We start from the raw sequence: 16,372 nt of genomic DNA on the forward strand, positions 1-16,372 counted from the left end.
AAAGTCTGACTTCACGATGCTCGATCTCCATTGAGAGGCTGATATTAAATAATTACAAAATAATTGAATTGTAATTGTGACAAGCAAGTGCCATGGAGGCAAAGAGCAGGGGTACAGGAGAGTTCTGCCTAGTTGGGGTTAGGGAGCCAGTCAGTCCAGGCTTCCTCAAGGAAAAGATAGGGTATTTAAATCTGAAGAGGCTATCCAGGTGATCTGCAGGAGAATGCCAGCCAAACAAACGTAGGAGTGATAGAAAATCAACACTGTATAACTGCTGATGTAAAAACCGATTCAGGCAAGGATCATCAGTGAATACTAAAATACTAAAAGCAGCGAAAGGTTGCTGCACAGTCTCAAATATCACCCACAGATTACTTATTAATCACCAATATTTTAAAATATCTTTGTAACAGAGAGATCTGGGGATACCACTTTAACCCAGGGAACAAACTGAGCATCACTGACAATGGGACAAACTGACAGGAAATGATTTGCAGCAGAAAGTGTACAATGTCACCCACGCCGTATTCTTATCAGACTCTGTAAGCTGATCTCACCATGAGAAAATGATCAGCAAATCCAGACTGTGGGACATTTTGAAAGACAACTGGCCCGGACTCTTTAAAACATGTCTATGTCTTAAAAAAAATAACCCTCCAAAAGGTAAGGAGGCTGTTTTAGATTAAAGGAGATGAAAGAGAGGTAGCAAGCAAATGCAATTCGTGTTCCTTGATTGAATTCTGGAGTTAAAAGAAAAAAAATACAGGTTGAAAGGACATTTGGGGAACATTTATGAAAATCTGCTAGTAGACTGTATATTATTGCATTAATGTTAAATTATTCAAATGTGATCATTCTTTTGTGGTTATGTGTGAGAATGTTATTGTTATCAGGAGAGAGATACTGAAGTATTTCAAATGTTATGACGTCTGCAACTCTCAAATGGTCCAGAAAAAAAGTGTGTGAGGTGTGTGTGTGTGTGTGTGTGTGTGTGTGTGTGTGTGTGTGTGTTGAGAGACAGAGAGAGAGGAGAAAGTAAATGTGCAAAATATTAACGATTGATGAATCTAGGTTTAAAAGAGTATTTGGATGTTCATCATATGATTCTTTCAACTTTGAGAGGTTTGAAGCATTTCAAAGTAAAAAACTGAGGGGTAAAATTAAGTTAACTAGGAGAAGGGTAGTGTTGTGAAAGCTTTCCAAGCAGAGGGAGCAATACGCCCCCAGCCTCTGAGGCTGGGAGGACCTTGGTGAGTGCAAACCACTAAGAGAAAACCAGTGTGGCTGCCATAAGGCGCGGTGGTGTCAGGGCCTGGGGCTGCAGAGTATACACTAAAGATTTTGGTCTCATCCTAAGAGCTCTGGGAAACCACTAAAGTATATAAAAGGGGGGTTGTCGTGATCAGATTTAAGTATTTAAAGGTCATGGTTGCTCCTATGAGAAGACTGAGGGTTGGGGGTACCTCTGGGAGGACGGGAGCCCAGTGATGGAGCCTCAGCCACCTCTGTCTCCATGAAAATCCAGGAGTCCTTACTTGCAGGCAGACTGAGCTCTCTCTGGGCCTGCCTGGGGGCGCAGGGCTGAGGCAGGTGGCCTCAGGCCGAGGTGAAGGGCCTAATGGGGAAAGAGTGGGGAGAGCAGGTATGGGGGTGAGCAGCAGGGAGAAGAGCTTTGGGGCTGTGGGGTAGACAACAGGGTCAGACACCAGGTTAGGGTACCCTGTGGTGGTGGGTGATGGTGTTGAGGGAATAAAGGTGAGTGGAAGGGTGGGCCTGGAACCATGCCAGGCTGGGCGGAAAGGATTCTTGGGAAATGATTGAAGGCTGGAGGCCAAGCACGTGGGCAGGAGATGAGTAGAGAGACAGACTACTTTTTGAACCATTTACTCAGAGTTTCTTATTTCTGGGTAGTGGGCTGACTAAATTATATACATATTGTCTATTTCAGCCTCAGAACCACCTACAGATAAGTGTTATTATCCCTATTTCCCAGCAGATGAAACTGGGGCTCAGAGAGGTTGAGAGACTTTCCCAAAATCACACAGCTGGCAACAGGCAGAACTACAACCTGTACCCACTATGTGCCAGTGCCTGTGACAGGCCCTAGGATTTAAGAGGTGATATGATTCTTGCCCTAAGAAGTTTGTATTCTAGTGTGCTGTGTGTGTGTGTGTGTGAGGGGCAGTCCCAGAGGCTGGGTTGTAAAATTATGAGTGCTTTTTCTTTTAAACTGTTTTCTCTATTTCTCATGTTTCTATAATGAGCATGGATTATTTTATAAGCAGAAAAAAATAAGATGCTATTTGTTTAAATGACTGCCCAAACTGAGGGAGAGCAGGGATAGTGTCTCTCGGGGAGTTGGAACGGAAGGGGAAATGGCAGTGTGGAGCCATCCAAGGAGAACAGTGTGGGGACCAGGGAAAGCCAAATGGAGACCCTCCTCTGGGCAGAGGCTGGGAACAGCTGCAGGGCGGGGCCTGGGGTACAGCCTGAGAAAGGAGAACTGGCTTGCTGGGCTCAGGGCTTGAGACAACAGCTGTTGGGATCAGAAGCCAAAAGGAGGACCTGAGCAGGGGTAGCGGTGGGGAGGAGGAGCACCTGGCAGGCAGGGACTTCCTTTTGTCTAGGCAATGGGACAGGGCGCTGGCTTGAACTTGAACCAGGTTTACTGAAGAACTCGACGCTAGCCCTGCTCTGAACCTGGTGTCCCAGTAGCCAAGATAGGCCAGAGAAGCAGTGGGGAGCCAGAACCAGGGTTAGACTGAATAAGAGAAATCTCCCCTCTTCATCTTCTCACCCCCATTGACTCATCAGAATGGCAGCAAAGAAAACCTGCATCATTCTGCTGAGCCTGAGAGGCCTCACCACAGGGCCTTTGCAAATGCTCTTCCCTCCACCTGGAATGCTCTTCCCTGTTTCCTTCAGCTGGTTAACCCACAACCTCATTTCCTCCTGGATGTCCTCCTGCTCCCCGACCAGGTCAAATCCCTATTTTATACTCTCACCACCAGGAACTGCTCTTCACAGCACTTAGGGTAGCTGTAATCTTACAATTATTATTATTATTTTTTTTGCGGTACGCGGGCCTCTCGCTGTTGTGGCCTCTCCCGTTGCAGAGCACAGGCTCCAGGTGTGCAGGCTCAGCGGCCATGGCTCATGGGCCCAGCCGCTCCGTGGCATGTAGGATCTTCCCGGACCGGGGCACAAGCCCGTGTCCCCTGCATCGGCAGGCGGACTCTCAACCACTGCACCACCAGGGAAGCCCTACAATTTTTTTTGAGTCATTATTTGGTTAATATCTGTCTCCCTCAACACACTGTAAACTCCCTAAGGCAGAGGTTATGTCTATCTCCTACACCTAGAATACTACCTGTCCTACGGTAGGTGCTTATTAACTATTTATTGAATGAATGAAAGGGGGAAGTTATAGTTGCTGGACTGGGCCCCTAACATTTGACTTCATCTGGGCCCCTGTGCAGCTGAATCATAAATGCTTGTTCCATCCCCCTCAAGTTAACTAAGGAAGGGAGAGCCCTGCACCTTCTCCTCCATCTCCCCAAGAGCTCCCTCATGTACTTTAGGCCACCAAGTCTCTCATTTGATGAAAAGGGACTTGAGGCAGGGGTAAGGCGGCCAATCCAGAAGGCACGTAAGAGTCAAACGGCTAATAAGGACCTACTTGTATAGCACAGGGAACTCTACTCAATACTCTGTAATGACCTATATGGGAAAAGAATCTAAAAAAGAATGGATATGTGAATATGGGTAACTGATTCACTTTGCTGTGCACCTGAAACTAACACAATATTGTAAATCAACTATACTCCAATAAAAATTATTTTTAAAAAAAGAGTCAATTGGTGGGGCTCTCAAGTTCAGCAATGAATTCTGCTTCAGGGCCAGTATATGGCCTGGGGTGGCGTTGGGTAAAGGGAACATGAATTGCCCTGTACTTCTCATCACCTCAGCTCAAATGGCACTTCCTCCTGGAGGTCTTCTCTATCCCCCTCCCCCATTACACTCACATGACCCTCCTCCCAGAACTTGCTATGATTTGTAACTAGAAATTTTTTTAGCGTGATTTGTTGTCAATTTTCTGTCTTCCCTGCTAGCATGGCAGCCTATGAGTACAAGGATCGTGTCTGCTTGTTCACTCTTACAGGCCAATGTTTAGCACAGGGCCTGGCTCATAGTATATGCTCAATAAATATTTGTTGAATGAATAAATACATGAACGAATACATGAACGACCTAACGGATAAACCTGTGGGAAGGCTTGCAAGACTTGCAGGGAAAAGGAGAAAGCTGGGGTCAAGGGCGGGGCAAGGGCAGTCCAAGCCATCTGGTTTGCTGCCTTCTAGGGGCCTGCTAGGAACTAACTGCCTTGAGACCTCGATACCAGAGGCAGGACTCACATGCCCAGGAGCTGGAGTCTCCACCGTACACCAAGGTGTCCTGGGTTCTTGTGGCAGTGAGGGCTCAGCATCTGGGGAAATGTGGGCAGCAAGTGTCCAACCAGCGAGAAGGTGGGGAAGGCAGCCCAAGCTCTGCCCTCCCTCTGTCTCCTGGGCTTCTTGGACTCCACCAGTCTCCCGACTTCTAGCAGGGGGAGGCTTGGCCCAGAGCTGACCCCACTCCCCTCAGACCAACTGCAGGTCTTTTGCTTAAGTCCTCCTCCCCTCCACCCCACCCCCGCCCGCTTGCCCCAGGGAGTTCCTGTCTTAGCAGGAATTCATACCAGATTGATCTGAGCAGCTGGGGCAGCCTGGATGGGAGGGTGTATGGTGGAGAGCAGAGATCAAAGGCTCTGTGTGTGAGGGGCTGGGGAGGGAGAGAGCCTGGGGGGCGGGCATGTGTGTGCTGGCTTGCCCACATGTTTTAGGAAATGAGAGACAGAGAGAGGGACACAGAGTAAAAGACAGGATAGAAGAGAGAGAGAGAGAGAGAGATAAAGAAAGAGCAACAGAGAAAGAGACCCATTACGGCAAAAAGAGACAGACAAGAGACTTAGAGAGATATACAGAGAGAGACAGAGACAAAGACAAAGGAGACACAGAGAGACTGAGAACAGAGAAGAAAGGAGAAACAGAGGGAGAGAAAGAGACTGGAGACAGAAGAACATCAGGACACTAGGAAATGATGAAAGAAGGAGAAACAGAAGAGAGGTCAAGGACAGAGACAGGGAAGCAGAGACAGAGGGAAAAGGAGAAACAGAGACTGAGACTAAGGCAGAGTCACGTTTATTCATTGATTCCACATTTATTGAGCGCCTAGCCATAGCAGGCGCAGCAAGAGGCACAGATCAGTGCAAGGAGACACAAATGGTAGGGACCAAGATACAGCAGTAAAGACAGAAACTGAGATCGAGACGAGAAAGAGAGGGAGAGGCAGAGATTGCAAACTAACGTAGAGACTGAGCCTAGGACGGTGAGAGAGTGTCAGAGACAAAGGGCCTGCAGGCAGAGTGTCCCCAGCCCCACCTCCAGCTGCCTGACCGCCCTCCCCTCAGCCTCGGCTCTTTCCTGCCGGCTCTGGAGGAGGCTCTGGCTGCTGACAGCTCCTCCCCTCCTCCTCCCGTCCCAGATTCCTCTGCCTGAACCCCAGTCAGGACGGGAGGCCAGGCAAATCTGGAGCAGGGGGATGGAGCCGGTGGATAGGTATAAAAACTTTCCTCTCCACCCAGAGACCACCTTGAGACCATCCTTTGCTCCCACGGAGTCCCCAAGATACAGGAAGAGGTTTGTGTGGTGGGGCGAAGGGGAGGGATGAGTGTGTGAATTGCGTTTCCAAAATAGCCAGAGTAGGAGTCTCTTCCTTCTGGGGTTTGCGTACCAGCCCCCAACATACCAAAACCTTCCTGAAATCTGGAACTGAGGGAGGAAGCCATTTGTAGCAAATGCTGAGCCCTTCCCCCCATCTCCTCCCACATCATCACTGAGAAAAATGTCGCAGAGGAGAGGGTGGGCTGGAGAGGCAGTCACCTACCCGCTGGTGCCGGGTCTCTGGGCCTGGGAGAAACGCCAGTCCGTGTTGGGCGGGGCTTGCTGTGGAGAAAACAGAGGGAAAGGGGCTGAGTACCCAAATGGGGTAAGATGAGGGCGAGGTAGGCTCATTTTCAAAGACAAAATACACCTCAGGTCTCAGAGGTCTGAGGTAACAGAGACAAAGAGATAAAGTCACAGTTATCTGACCACAGTGAGCAAACCCAGATTCCTTTCCTAAGGAGCCGGCCCCCCTTCCTCCCTGCCCCCAGACTCAGAACTTCTGAGCAGAGATTCAAGGGCTGAAAGCATCTTCTGTGAAACCGGGGGGAGGGGTGCAGAGAAGGCACCCAAAAGTCGCAGAGGAGGTTTTTACATGAGAATTCCACCAGCCCTAGAAAGAATTTCATTCAGCTCCTCAGCGGGGAACAAAGCATCCTCTGCGGCAAGATGGCTGCTGCTCTGGGTAACCCTTTTCATGCCAGGTTGTGCCTTTACACATTCAGAAGGACACCTCCTTCAGACCGTTGGCTCTCAAGGATCCCTTCCCACAGCTAAATACATTATTAATTTAGGAGTTATGCCAGACTGGGCCTTTGGATGCCAGGGCATCCAAGCCCCAGGACACCTCCCACCCCCAGAACTCTGTGCCAGACAATGGCTTTGACTAAGGAGGAGAGAACAAGGCAGCTCTGTCTGGGACAGAGAGAACTGCTGGGATGGAGCCCGGCAGAGATCGAGCTCCCACAGGCTCCAAGGAGAGCCAACTCAATCTCCAGGGCTCCCAAGGGGCAGATCTGTAACCCTCTCCCACCTGGATGAAGGTTTGGGACTCTAGCCAGCCACTTCACTTCCAAGACACTCCCAGCCTGTCCAGAGGGTGTATTATCCCATCACACACTCTCATGGAGCACTCCTAGAGGCATTTCCTCTCCATTCTGGGGTGCTCTGGTAATTAATTCTCACACTCACTCCCAGGAGCAGAGAGGGAGGTGTGAGCACCTCCGATTACACTGGGGAGAAGGAAGACCCAAGGCTGCCAAATGACTCACTCTAAGTCTCACAGGTGGCAGTGATGTACGCAGAGCCCAGAAACTTAGCATCCCAGGTACCATAGGAGTTACAAGCACCATTCTGGAGCTGCCATGGGGAAGGGCATAGGGATATCCAGCTCTCAGTTACTATATTCTTAGACACAGCAGAATCTACATGGAGATGCAGGAACCATGACAGACTGGAGGACAGGAACTAGGCCAACTCACAACCTACATAAGGACAGCGGGTCCAAGTTTGTTCAATTAGGGCTGCTCAGGAATCAGGAGCCCCAGTAGACTTTTCTTCACGTGTTAGGCTCTAAAAGGGAAAGAATGCCCCCCTTTGCCTCATCCCAGCAGACACAAACCATCCCTCCTGTTCTCCAGTTTTACAAGTACCAAGTGATTGAAAGCACAAATTCTGGAGTTAAGACAGACCTAGATTAGATCTTTTTCGACCACTTACCCTGTGAACTTGAGCAAGTCACTTGAGCTCTGTGAAACTCAGTTATAAGAGGGAGAATTCTAGTACCTACCCAACAAGTGTGGGGAAGAGCAAAGGAGACGTTGTGGCTCTCTAAGAGGAAGTTGTAGTAAGGCTCTCTCAATTAGCTATCAGAATCACATGGGGGTGTTGTTCCAAACTATAATTCTGATTCGAGGGGCAGGATGGGGTACGGATATATTTTGAATAAAAGCTCCTGACGTTACAGAAATGTGTGCTTTTTACCATTATAGTTTCCCCATGTATGCAAGCACCCTGCTGGCTTCTGGCAGAGGCCATGGCTTTCCAACAACCAGGGAAAGAAAGACTTGCCAGAGTGTCAGATAATTTGGTCACTCCCAAAGCCCTGATCCTAGATCGCTGGGCACATGTGGTGACGACGGAGCCAAAAGCCTATGTCTTAGCGTCCAGAGCCCAGGTGTTCCAGGGTCCCACTTCCCACCAGAAGACAGGTCGGTGGTGCCACAGAGGGCCCAGGCTGCCTGTCCTATAGAGGCCTGTTCGCTCGTCCCAGGCCGGACCCCGCCGCCCCTTGGGCTACTGGGCAGCCTGGGCGACCCGAGCTAGGATTCTGGGCTGGAGGCACCTCCGGCCTCTCTGAGCCCCGGGCCCGGCGGGATCCGCCAGCCCGCGGGTCATAGAGTCCCGCCCGCCCCGCGCCTAGAGCGCCCAGAGTGGCTACACTGCGGGCGACTCTGGCTCGCCAGGAGGCGACCGGTCCAGGTCCGGGCGGGGGCGGGAGGAGGCTCCAGAGTCATCAGGGGCCGGGACGGCCACAACCTAGGCGCGCTCAGTCAGTACCTCTGAGGCGAGCAGCAGGGTGGGAGGGAAGCTGTGAGCGGGCCGGAACAGCCAGTGCACCTGGCAGCGAGCGGCTGGCAGTAAAAGGCGGTGTACGTGGAAGGCCGAGTGCGAGGGGGCGTGTGCGTGCGCGGGTGAGGCGTGGCGAGCCCGTGCGCGGTGCGTGGCTCGTGCGGGCCCTGCGGGCGCGCTTCTGCTCTGTCCACAGACGCTTTGGTTTGATGTAGGAATAAAGAGGGTTGTGAATAACAGCGAAGTCACAGGTCAAGGGAGTGGGCAGAAACCTAAGAAGAAACCTCAGGACCAGTGGAGCGTGCCCGCACCGGAGCCTCGGAGGCTGGCTGCAGGCGTGGATCTGTGACCGCCTCCACCCGGACCCCGGACCTGGCGGAAATCGCCAGAATGACCGCCAGACCCCAGGCTTTTCTGAATGTGGGGTCGGTCCTTTCCTCTCTCCCCCTCAACCACAATCACCATCACCTCCCCGGGCTCAGAGCCCCATCCCTGCCTCGGCCACATCTCTGGTTTCACACAATCCGTCCAAACAGTCCCGACATTCGGGCCGAGCCCGCACCAGAGGAGCGGATGCCAAGTTCAAAGTCCCTGATGTGGCTGGGCGGCTTCTCCACTGCCGCCCCCAGGGGTCGCGCCGAGCCCCTCACCTGGCTCCGCTCCCGCAGCGTGTTAGAGCGGGACCGGAAGGTGTCAGGCTCCTGTGCCAGAGCTGAGGGCTGCTGGACGCTGAGGGGCCTTAGAAAAGTGAAGTCACTGCCGTCCGAGGCTGGTGAAAAGCACGTCCTGTAGCAATGGCTGTGCGAGTCTGTGGGCCGCAGCGTCACCTCCATGTACTTGAGTGTGCCGTCTGAGCTCACCTGTAGGTTGGGGCCGGACTGCTTATAGAACTCCCGGGAGGGCGAGTCCTGGCGCCCACAGCACTCACCCCCACCCCCATCCCCTTCTGCGTGCCCCCGAAGGCACTTAGCTGACAGAAAGGTGAAGGTGACTAAGGATAAGAGACTGACGGCCACAAGAGCCACAATGAGATAAAGCGTAAGGTCTGAATGCTCAGGAGGGTGTGTGAGGAAGTCGCTGGATTTGGGCATTTCCTCAGGGTCCTTATCCTCCAGAATCAGAAGCACTGTGGCTGTAGAGGAGAGTGAAGGGTCACCATTGTCCCTCACCAGGACCACCACCTGCTGGGTGTCAGGGTCATCCTCCAGTAAGGCCCGGGCTGTTCGCACCTCACCAGTGTGTGCAGACACCAGGAACAGTCCTGGGGCTGTGGACTGTGGCAACAGTGAATACGAGAGCCAGGCATTGTGGCCTGCATCAGCATCTACGGCTGTCACCTTGGTGACGAAGGAGCCAGGAGGGGCAGAGCGAGGGAGACGCTGGGGGACTGAGAGATCCCGGCCTGGTCTGGGGTGCAGCACGGCTGGGGCATTATCATTCTGGTCCAGGACAAACACATGGAGAGTTGTGTTGGCATGCAATGGGGGAGAGCCAGAGTCTCGAACGCCCACCACAATCTGCAGCATCTGCAGCAATTCGTAGTCGAAAGTACGCTGGGCAAAGACCCGCCCATCTTCAGGGTTGACATACACAAAGGAGGAGGCTGGGGCTCCCTGAATCTGATTCCCTACAATGGAGTAGGTGAGGCGAGCATTATCCCCAGTGTCTGGATCAGAGGCAGCCACGGTGCAGAGAAGAGAGCCCGGAGGCCGGTTTTCTGGGATGTAAGCAGTGTAGAGCTGCTGGGTGAAGTAGGGTGCATTGTCGTTTACATCTGAAATGTTGAGCCTGACGGTGAGATGGGTGTGCAAGGGAGGTGAGCCCGCATCGCGGGCCAGCAGCTCAATGATATAGTGGGATGTGGCCTCACGGTCCAAAGGCTGGCTGGTTAGCAGTGAGTAGTGGTTCTCAGAAGGCTTAATCTGAAATGGCAGGCCCGAAGAGATATCAAGGCTCACTTCACCATTTCTCCCTGAGTCTCGGTCCCGCACATTAAATAATCCCACTACTATGCCCACTGGTGTGCTCTCCGGGACAGGGTTGACCAAAGAGGCCAATAGTACCTCTGGGGCGTTGTCATTTGCATCCCCCACATCCACTTGAATCACACAGTGGCCTTCCATGGCTGGCTGTCCTTGGTCACGGGCTCTTGCATGAATTTCATAGAAACTTGATTCCTCAAAGTCTATGGGACCCAACACATGGATTGCCCCACTGCTAGGGTCTAGGCCAAAGAGATTCTGCACTGCCTCAGATGTATGGTCTCCGAAAGAATAGTCTAGTTGGCCATTGGTGCCTTCATCTGGATCAGTGGCATTGAGGCGGAGCAGCAGTGTACCCACGGGTGCATTCTCTGGGAGTCCCACACGTAGAACTGAGGACTGGAAGGATGGAGCATTATCATTGATGTCCAGCACAGTGATGGAAATAAGGGTGGTCCCTGAGCGGGGTGGGATACCCCCATCCACAGCAGTGAGCACCAGCTGATGTCTTGCCTGGGCTTCACGGTCCAGCTGCTGCTCTAGCACCAGCTCTGGGAACAGCTTCCCATCTTTTAGGGTCTTCACATTCAGAGAGAAGTGGCTACTGGGGCTCAGAGTATAGAAGCTCACGGTATTGGCACCCACGTCTGGATCCTGGGCACTATCCAGTGGGAACAGTGCCCCAAGTGCAGCTGATTCTGAGATGCGTATCTCTCGCTCAGGGGTGGCAAAGCTAGGAGAGTTGTCATTGAGATCCAGGATTTCTACCTCTACACGGATTAGTTCCAGCGGGTGTTCGGTCACCACCTGTAGTGGCAGCAGGCAGCTGGTGCTGGCTCCACACAGGCTCTCTCGGTCAATTTTCTGATTCACTGCCAGAGCACCACTCATCAAGCTCAGGGAAAAATAATGCCCACTCTCCTCAGAGCCCAACCGCAGCCGGCGGCTCAACAGATCTGTCAGCTTTAAGCCTAGATCCTGAGCAACGTTCCCCACCAGCGTCCCTGGCTCAGACTCCTCCACCACTGAGTAACGAAGCTGCCCAGACACCCAGCCCCAGGAGCACAAGGACAACATGCACAGCACTTGCCATTTCCCAGCGAGCTGCGGGGGTGTCTTGGGCCCCATGACCCAGAAGTCCCTTCCTGGAGACAGACTCTGTGCTGTCCTGTCTCGAATGCAGACCCAGGGCTTGGAATGTAGCAGCTGAAATCTCTTATGTCTCCTTCCAGCCTCTTAAAAAACTGCTCCGAGGTTTCCCTGCCTGCAGCAGTTCTTCTTAGTCACCAAATGGCGGGGGTGGGTTGGGGGGGGAGGGGAATCGAATCTGAGTGGAGCTGGGGAGCTGGGGGAGGAGAGGCGGGCAGGAAGAGCAGATCCCCCACCTTGGCTCTGAGTCTGATTGGCCCAAAAGTCTGTGCTCCCAACCAATTATCAAGTCTCCTCAGTCCTGGAAACCTTAGGAACAGGCGCTGCAAATCTGTGTCACAGAAGCCTCCTACCTCCCCACTCATTTCATGCTGCAGGTTGATTCAGCCCCCTTGGCACCTCAGATGGTGCTCAACAGGGAAGACAAAGTGGTACAAAACTTCTCAGTGTTCTGTCCCAGCAACTTCCTGCATGACTTCAGAAGCTCCCACTACTTTGCTTGAACCAACAAAATTTTGTCCTTCTCAGGGAGGCAAAGCCCATGTGTTATCCCCTCCCTACCCCATCCTACCAAACACTGCCAAGGTGAGAGAAAAGATTTGTTAGGACCCTTTAGAGTCTTGCTCGGACTCTCCAGCAGTACTTTGAGGAATCTCAGTGTCAGCTGATGGCTATAAGGATTCAATTTTTCTGAGATCCCAGACTTTAGCTATGGAATGGGCATCACAGCTTGTGGTAGGGGGAACATTTCTAGGATTGATCCAGGTCACCCAAGGAAGGTGACTAGAGTCTACGCATGGCCTCTAGGCTTTATGGTTTCATCAATTCAGAAGAAACTACTTAAAGACTCCCATAGTGGCTGTCTCTATGAATTCCTCAGCAGTAAAACAGGTTTTGATATTTAGTGATTTCACTTATTGCCTTTTCCCCCCAAAGAGGTAATGTTTCCCTGCCCCAATCTACTGAATCGAGCTCAAATCCCAGTGGGGACTTGACTGGGAGTCCTGAAGACCTGGACAAAAAGATCCCTGCTTCCACCTTGATGCCTCTCTACTCCCTTGGCTCTTTCTTCTTTTTGCTCTCTGCTATGTTTCAAGCAGAGAGTCCCTTTCACCGCAGATTAGGGAGTAGATGATACTGTGGGGCAAAGACATTAGCTCCCCTTAACCTAGAGTTAAGGTGTTCCAGACCCTGGCCCCCTCATTCAGGAAGAGTAGAGAAAGCAGCCACATGGGTTTAGGCACACCTTGCGCACAAGAGCCTTCCATATGATCCACATTCCAGTAGTGTGTTTCCACAATACCCTGGCTCTTGATCACTTACTTTCAATTCTTACTCTCAGATAAGGGCATAACCCACCTCAAGTACTAATCCGTGAAAACTCCCTGGTTAATTCACAAAACACTTCTAAAGCATAGCATCTACCACATAGTTACCACTCACAGAAGTGGTGACATCACTACAGGCTCTTACAGAGAGACCAGTACTCTCTGGGACATGGCCCAGCCACATGCCTGCCTCAGAATAACCCTCAAGTATTGGCTGAGCCTGCAAAGGTCTCACCTCTAGCCCATAGAGAAGATCAGAGGGTGGGCAACTTGGGCGAACAGGTTCCCCTGCCATAGGTGCACTGGGTGACTTCACCATCATGAAGCTATCGCTCCGAGTGGGTGCAGAAGCCAAGGGTGTACAGCCATGAGAGTGGCCACCCACATCAACAAACTTGATAGGATCATCTGACCCTAGCTGGATTCGGAGGATCCCATTGGAAGGAGGAAGCCCCTCTCTCCTTCGAGATCGGGTGAGACAGGCACAGGTGCCAGCAGGAAAGCAGGTCACTCCACAGGCAGCCCCACGCAGGCACTTCGAGATTAGTGCCACGAATGAGCCAAAGGAGACAAAGCAAATTGCCACTAGAGATACAGCCAAGTACAGGGTCAAGTGGGATTCTCCTTCCCTTGGAGCTGAAGATTCTCGAAGATCAGGGACAACTGGATGAGTGTCTTCTTCCAAGGACACCAGGAGAGTAACGGAGGTAGAGAGTGGTGGACTACCACTATCCTTTACCACAATGACCAGCTTCTGTGGCGGGAGATCAGCTGGGATGGGAACGGCCGTCCGCACCTCCCCAGCATAGCGGGAGACTGCAAACAGGCTGGGATCTGGGGCCTCCAAGAGCTGATATGAAACCCAAGCATTGTAACCTGAATCCAAGTCCACAGCAGTCACCTTTGTAACTAGGTGTCCAGCACCAACTGATGGAGGCAGTGCTTGTGGACATAAGGAACCAGGTCGGGCTCTAGGGCGGAGCACAGCTGGTGCATTGTCATTGAGGTCCAGTACAAATAGACGAACTGTCACGGTGCTACTAAGGGGTGGGTTGCCCCGATCCCGGGCCTGCACCTCAAATTGCAGTGTCTGTGTTTGCTCATAGTCAAAGGATCGAGTAGCATGAACAGCTCCCGTCTGGGGGTTCAGAGAGATGAAGGAGGAAGCTGACACATCTCGATTTCTGGGCTCTAAGAGAGAGTAGGAGATAAGTGCATTCAAGCCAGAGTCTGGATCAGAGGCTGCAAGGGAGCAAAGCAGGTCCCCTGGGCGATTGTTCTCTGGAACAAATACTTCATGTGACCTCTGAAAGAAAGAGGGTGGGTTATCATTCACATCTGAAATATTGAGGAAAATGGTCCTGTGGGTACTCAGAGGAGGGCTCCCAGCATCAGAAGCAGTGACCATGATATCATAGCTGGATTTGGCCTCTCGGTCCAAGGGCCCAGCAGTCACCAGGGAGAACTGGTTCCTGAAGGCGGACTTGAGGGCAAAGGGCAAATGGTCTGGAATACGGAGGCTCACATCTCCATTTGAACCTGAGTCGGGGTCCTGCACACTGATGAGCGCCACCACGGTGCCAGGTTCTGCGCTCTCAGGGAGAGTCCCAAGCTCTGAGGTCACTGTGATGTGGGGGGCATTGTCATTTACATCCAGGAGATCCACCCGAAGGCTGCAATGTTGCTCCATGGCTGGAGAACCCCCATCTCGAGCCCGAACATCAAATTCATAGTAATTCTCACTCTCAAAGTCTAGGGGCCCCTGAAGAGTAAGCTTTCCATTAGTGGGGTGCAGGCTAAAGAGATTTCTCACACGATCAGGGGTGTGACCACTGAAAGAAAAGGTGACGTTACCGCTGGGACCCAGGTCTGGGTCAGAGGCATTGAGCTGGATGAGCAGCATGCCGGCTGGCGCGCTCTCCAAAACGCTAATCCTGTAGCTGGATTGCTGGAAGGCTGGGGCGTTGTCATTCACGTCCAGCACTGACACCCGGAGCTCCGCTGTGCCAGATCTCGGGGGGTTCCCTCCATCCACAGCAGTCAGCACTAGGCGGTAGTCTGATTGCTTTTCCCGATCCAAAGGCTTCTCCAGGAGCAGCTCTGGGACCAGGCTGCCATCGCTGCGCTTCTTGACATCCAGTGCAAAGTGTTCATTGGAGCTTAGTCTATAGCTGCTGATGGAGTTGCTTCCCACATCTGCATCCTGAGCCTTTTCCAAGGGGAAACGCTGTCCTGGAGGAGCTGCTTCCCCAATTTCCAAGTCCAGCTGCTGCCGAGGAAATCGGGGGGCGTGATCATTCACATCCACGATTTCTACCTCTGCTCGGTACATTTCCAAAGGCCCTTCTGTTACAAACTCCAGGGGCACGATGCAGCTGGCACTGAGCCCACACAGTGCCTCTCGATCGATTGGATTCTTGATGAGCAGAGCACCGCTGTCCAAATCCACACGGAAGTGTCTTTGGTTCACCTCTCCAGCGACCTGCAGCCTGCGAGCTGCTAAGCTCTCTGTATCCAGCAGGAAATCTTGGGCGACATTCCCTACAAAAGTCCCTTCCTGTGACTCCTCTGGGACCGGGTATCGGATCTGCCCACAAACGTAACCCAGGTGGCAAAAAAGGAACAAAAGGGTAGTCCCCCGGCAGATTTCTACCCAGTTTCTCACCTTGCGGAGCATTGCTGCCACCCACTAGCTCTCTATCTGGTCCTGAGAAGCCGAAGAAGCCGACCCGCCCCGAACGGCCACAGCAGCTGGAGACACCTATCTCCCTTTCCCCGTGCCAGCTCTGGCGCGGCTGGGCCGGCGCCGCAAGGGTTACGCGCCGTTTTTTTTGCTGGTGGCGGGGTAGATTTGTCTGCCTTCCTCCACCCGATTGGCAGACAGAGGCTCCTGGGCTCAGCCAATAGGCTAAGCAGAGAACGTCCCAATAGCAGCAGGGTAAATGCGTCGCAGCATTGGAAAAAGGAAAGAAAAAATAAAAAACAACCCACCTATCTTTTTGCCTTCCTGCTGTTCAACAGCATTTTTCCCCCACGGGTTATTACCTCTATGGAGAGGCAGACAACATACACATTTTTTTTTTCCCCTAACACACCAATTCCCAGCCCACAACACCCCGCCCCTTTTCGGTGGGGAAAACAGCGACAGCCTGAGCCCTAGCAACCTGCAGCCCAGAGAGTGAGTAGCCATTTGAGAATGGTCACTTTGTTCAAGCCAATGTTGTCACCCACCAATATTCTAAATGAGTAGCTTCTGCCTCAGTCTGATTGTATTAGAGCAACAGCTACTTAGAAGCACTGCCTTGTACTAAAAACTCTGCCCCTCTGCAGATTATTCAGAAATACATCCACCTCTTTGCAGAAAAGGCTTACACATTAAGGTAGCCTATTAAATTTATGCAGTACACATTTTTGTTATAACAGAAGGCGCAACAGAAACCAAACCTCTCTTATTCAGATACCCACTGGTGGTATACTAAATTGCCATTCATCGATTTCAAGGACAGTATGGAAGGAGGTGAAGGAGGGGGGAGGAAGCCAGGAGAGGGAGAGGTTCCAAATCAGTAAAGAATCAGTTTGT

The 16,372-nt window shown here is 52.1% G+C and overlaps 3 protein-coding genes across 3 annotated transcripts in view; all 3 read right to left on the bottom strand.

The window, feature by feature from the left end:
• LOC307051213 (uncharacterized protein) overlaps positions 1–16,372 on the bottom strand; it is a gene marked incomplete at both ends in the record, with an annotated part of 134,198 nt that overhangs the window by 6,981 nt on the left and 110,845 nt on the right. Inside the window, one exon of the mRNA XM_079701545.1 lies at positions 5,986–6,044. Coding sequence (XP_079557671.1) covers positions 5,986–6,044 — 59 coding nt within the window. The remainder of the gene's footprint in view (positions 1–5,985; positions 6,045–16,372) is intronic.
• Positions 8,916–11,443, bottom strand: PCDHGC5 (protocadherin gamma subfamily C, 5; the record flags this gene model as incomplete). The annotated part of the gene is given in 2 exon segments (XM_079701700.1): positions 8,916–8,971; positions 8,974–11,443. Coding segments are annotated over 2 exon segments (2,526 nt in total).
• Positions 12,872–15,469, bottom strand: PCDHGC4 (protocadherin gamma subfamily C, 4; the record flags this gene model as incomplete). Its single annotated transcript, XM_079701699.1, has 1 exon — positions 12,872–15,469. One exon carries the CDS (start codon positions 15,467–15,469, stop codon positions 12,872–12,874), a length of 2,598 nt encoding a protein of 865 aa, XP_079557825.1.

Source organism: Hyperoodon ampullatus (assembly GCF_949752795.1).
Source record: "Hyperoodon ampullatus genome assembly, chromosome: 4".
NCBI classification, from domain to species: Eukaryota; Metazoa; Chordata; class Mammalia; order Artiodactyla; family Ziphiidae; genus Hyperoodon; species Hyperoodon ampullatus.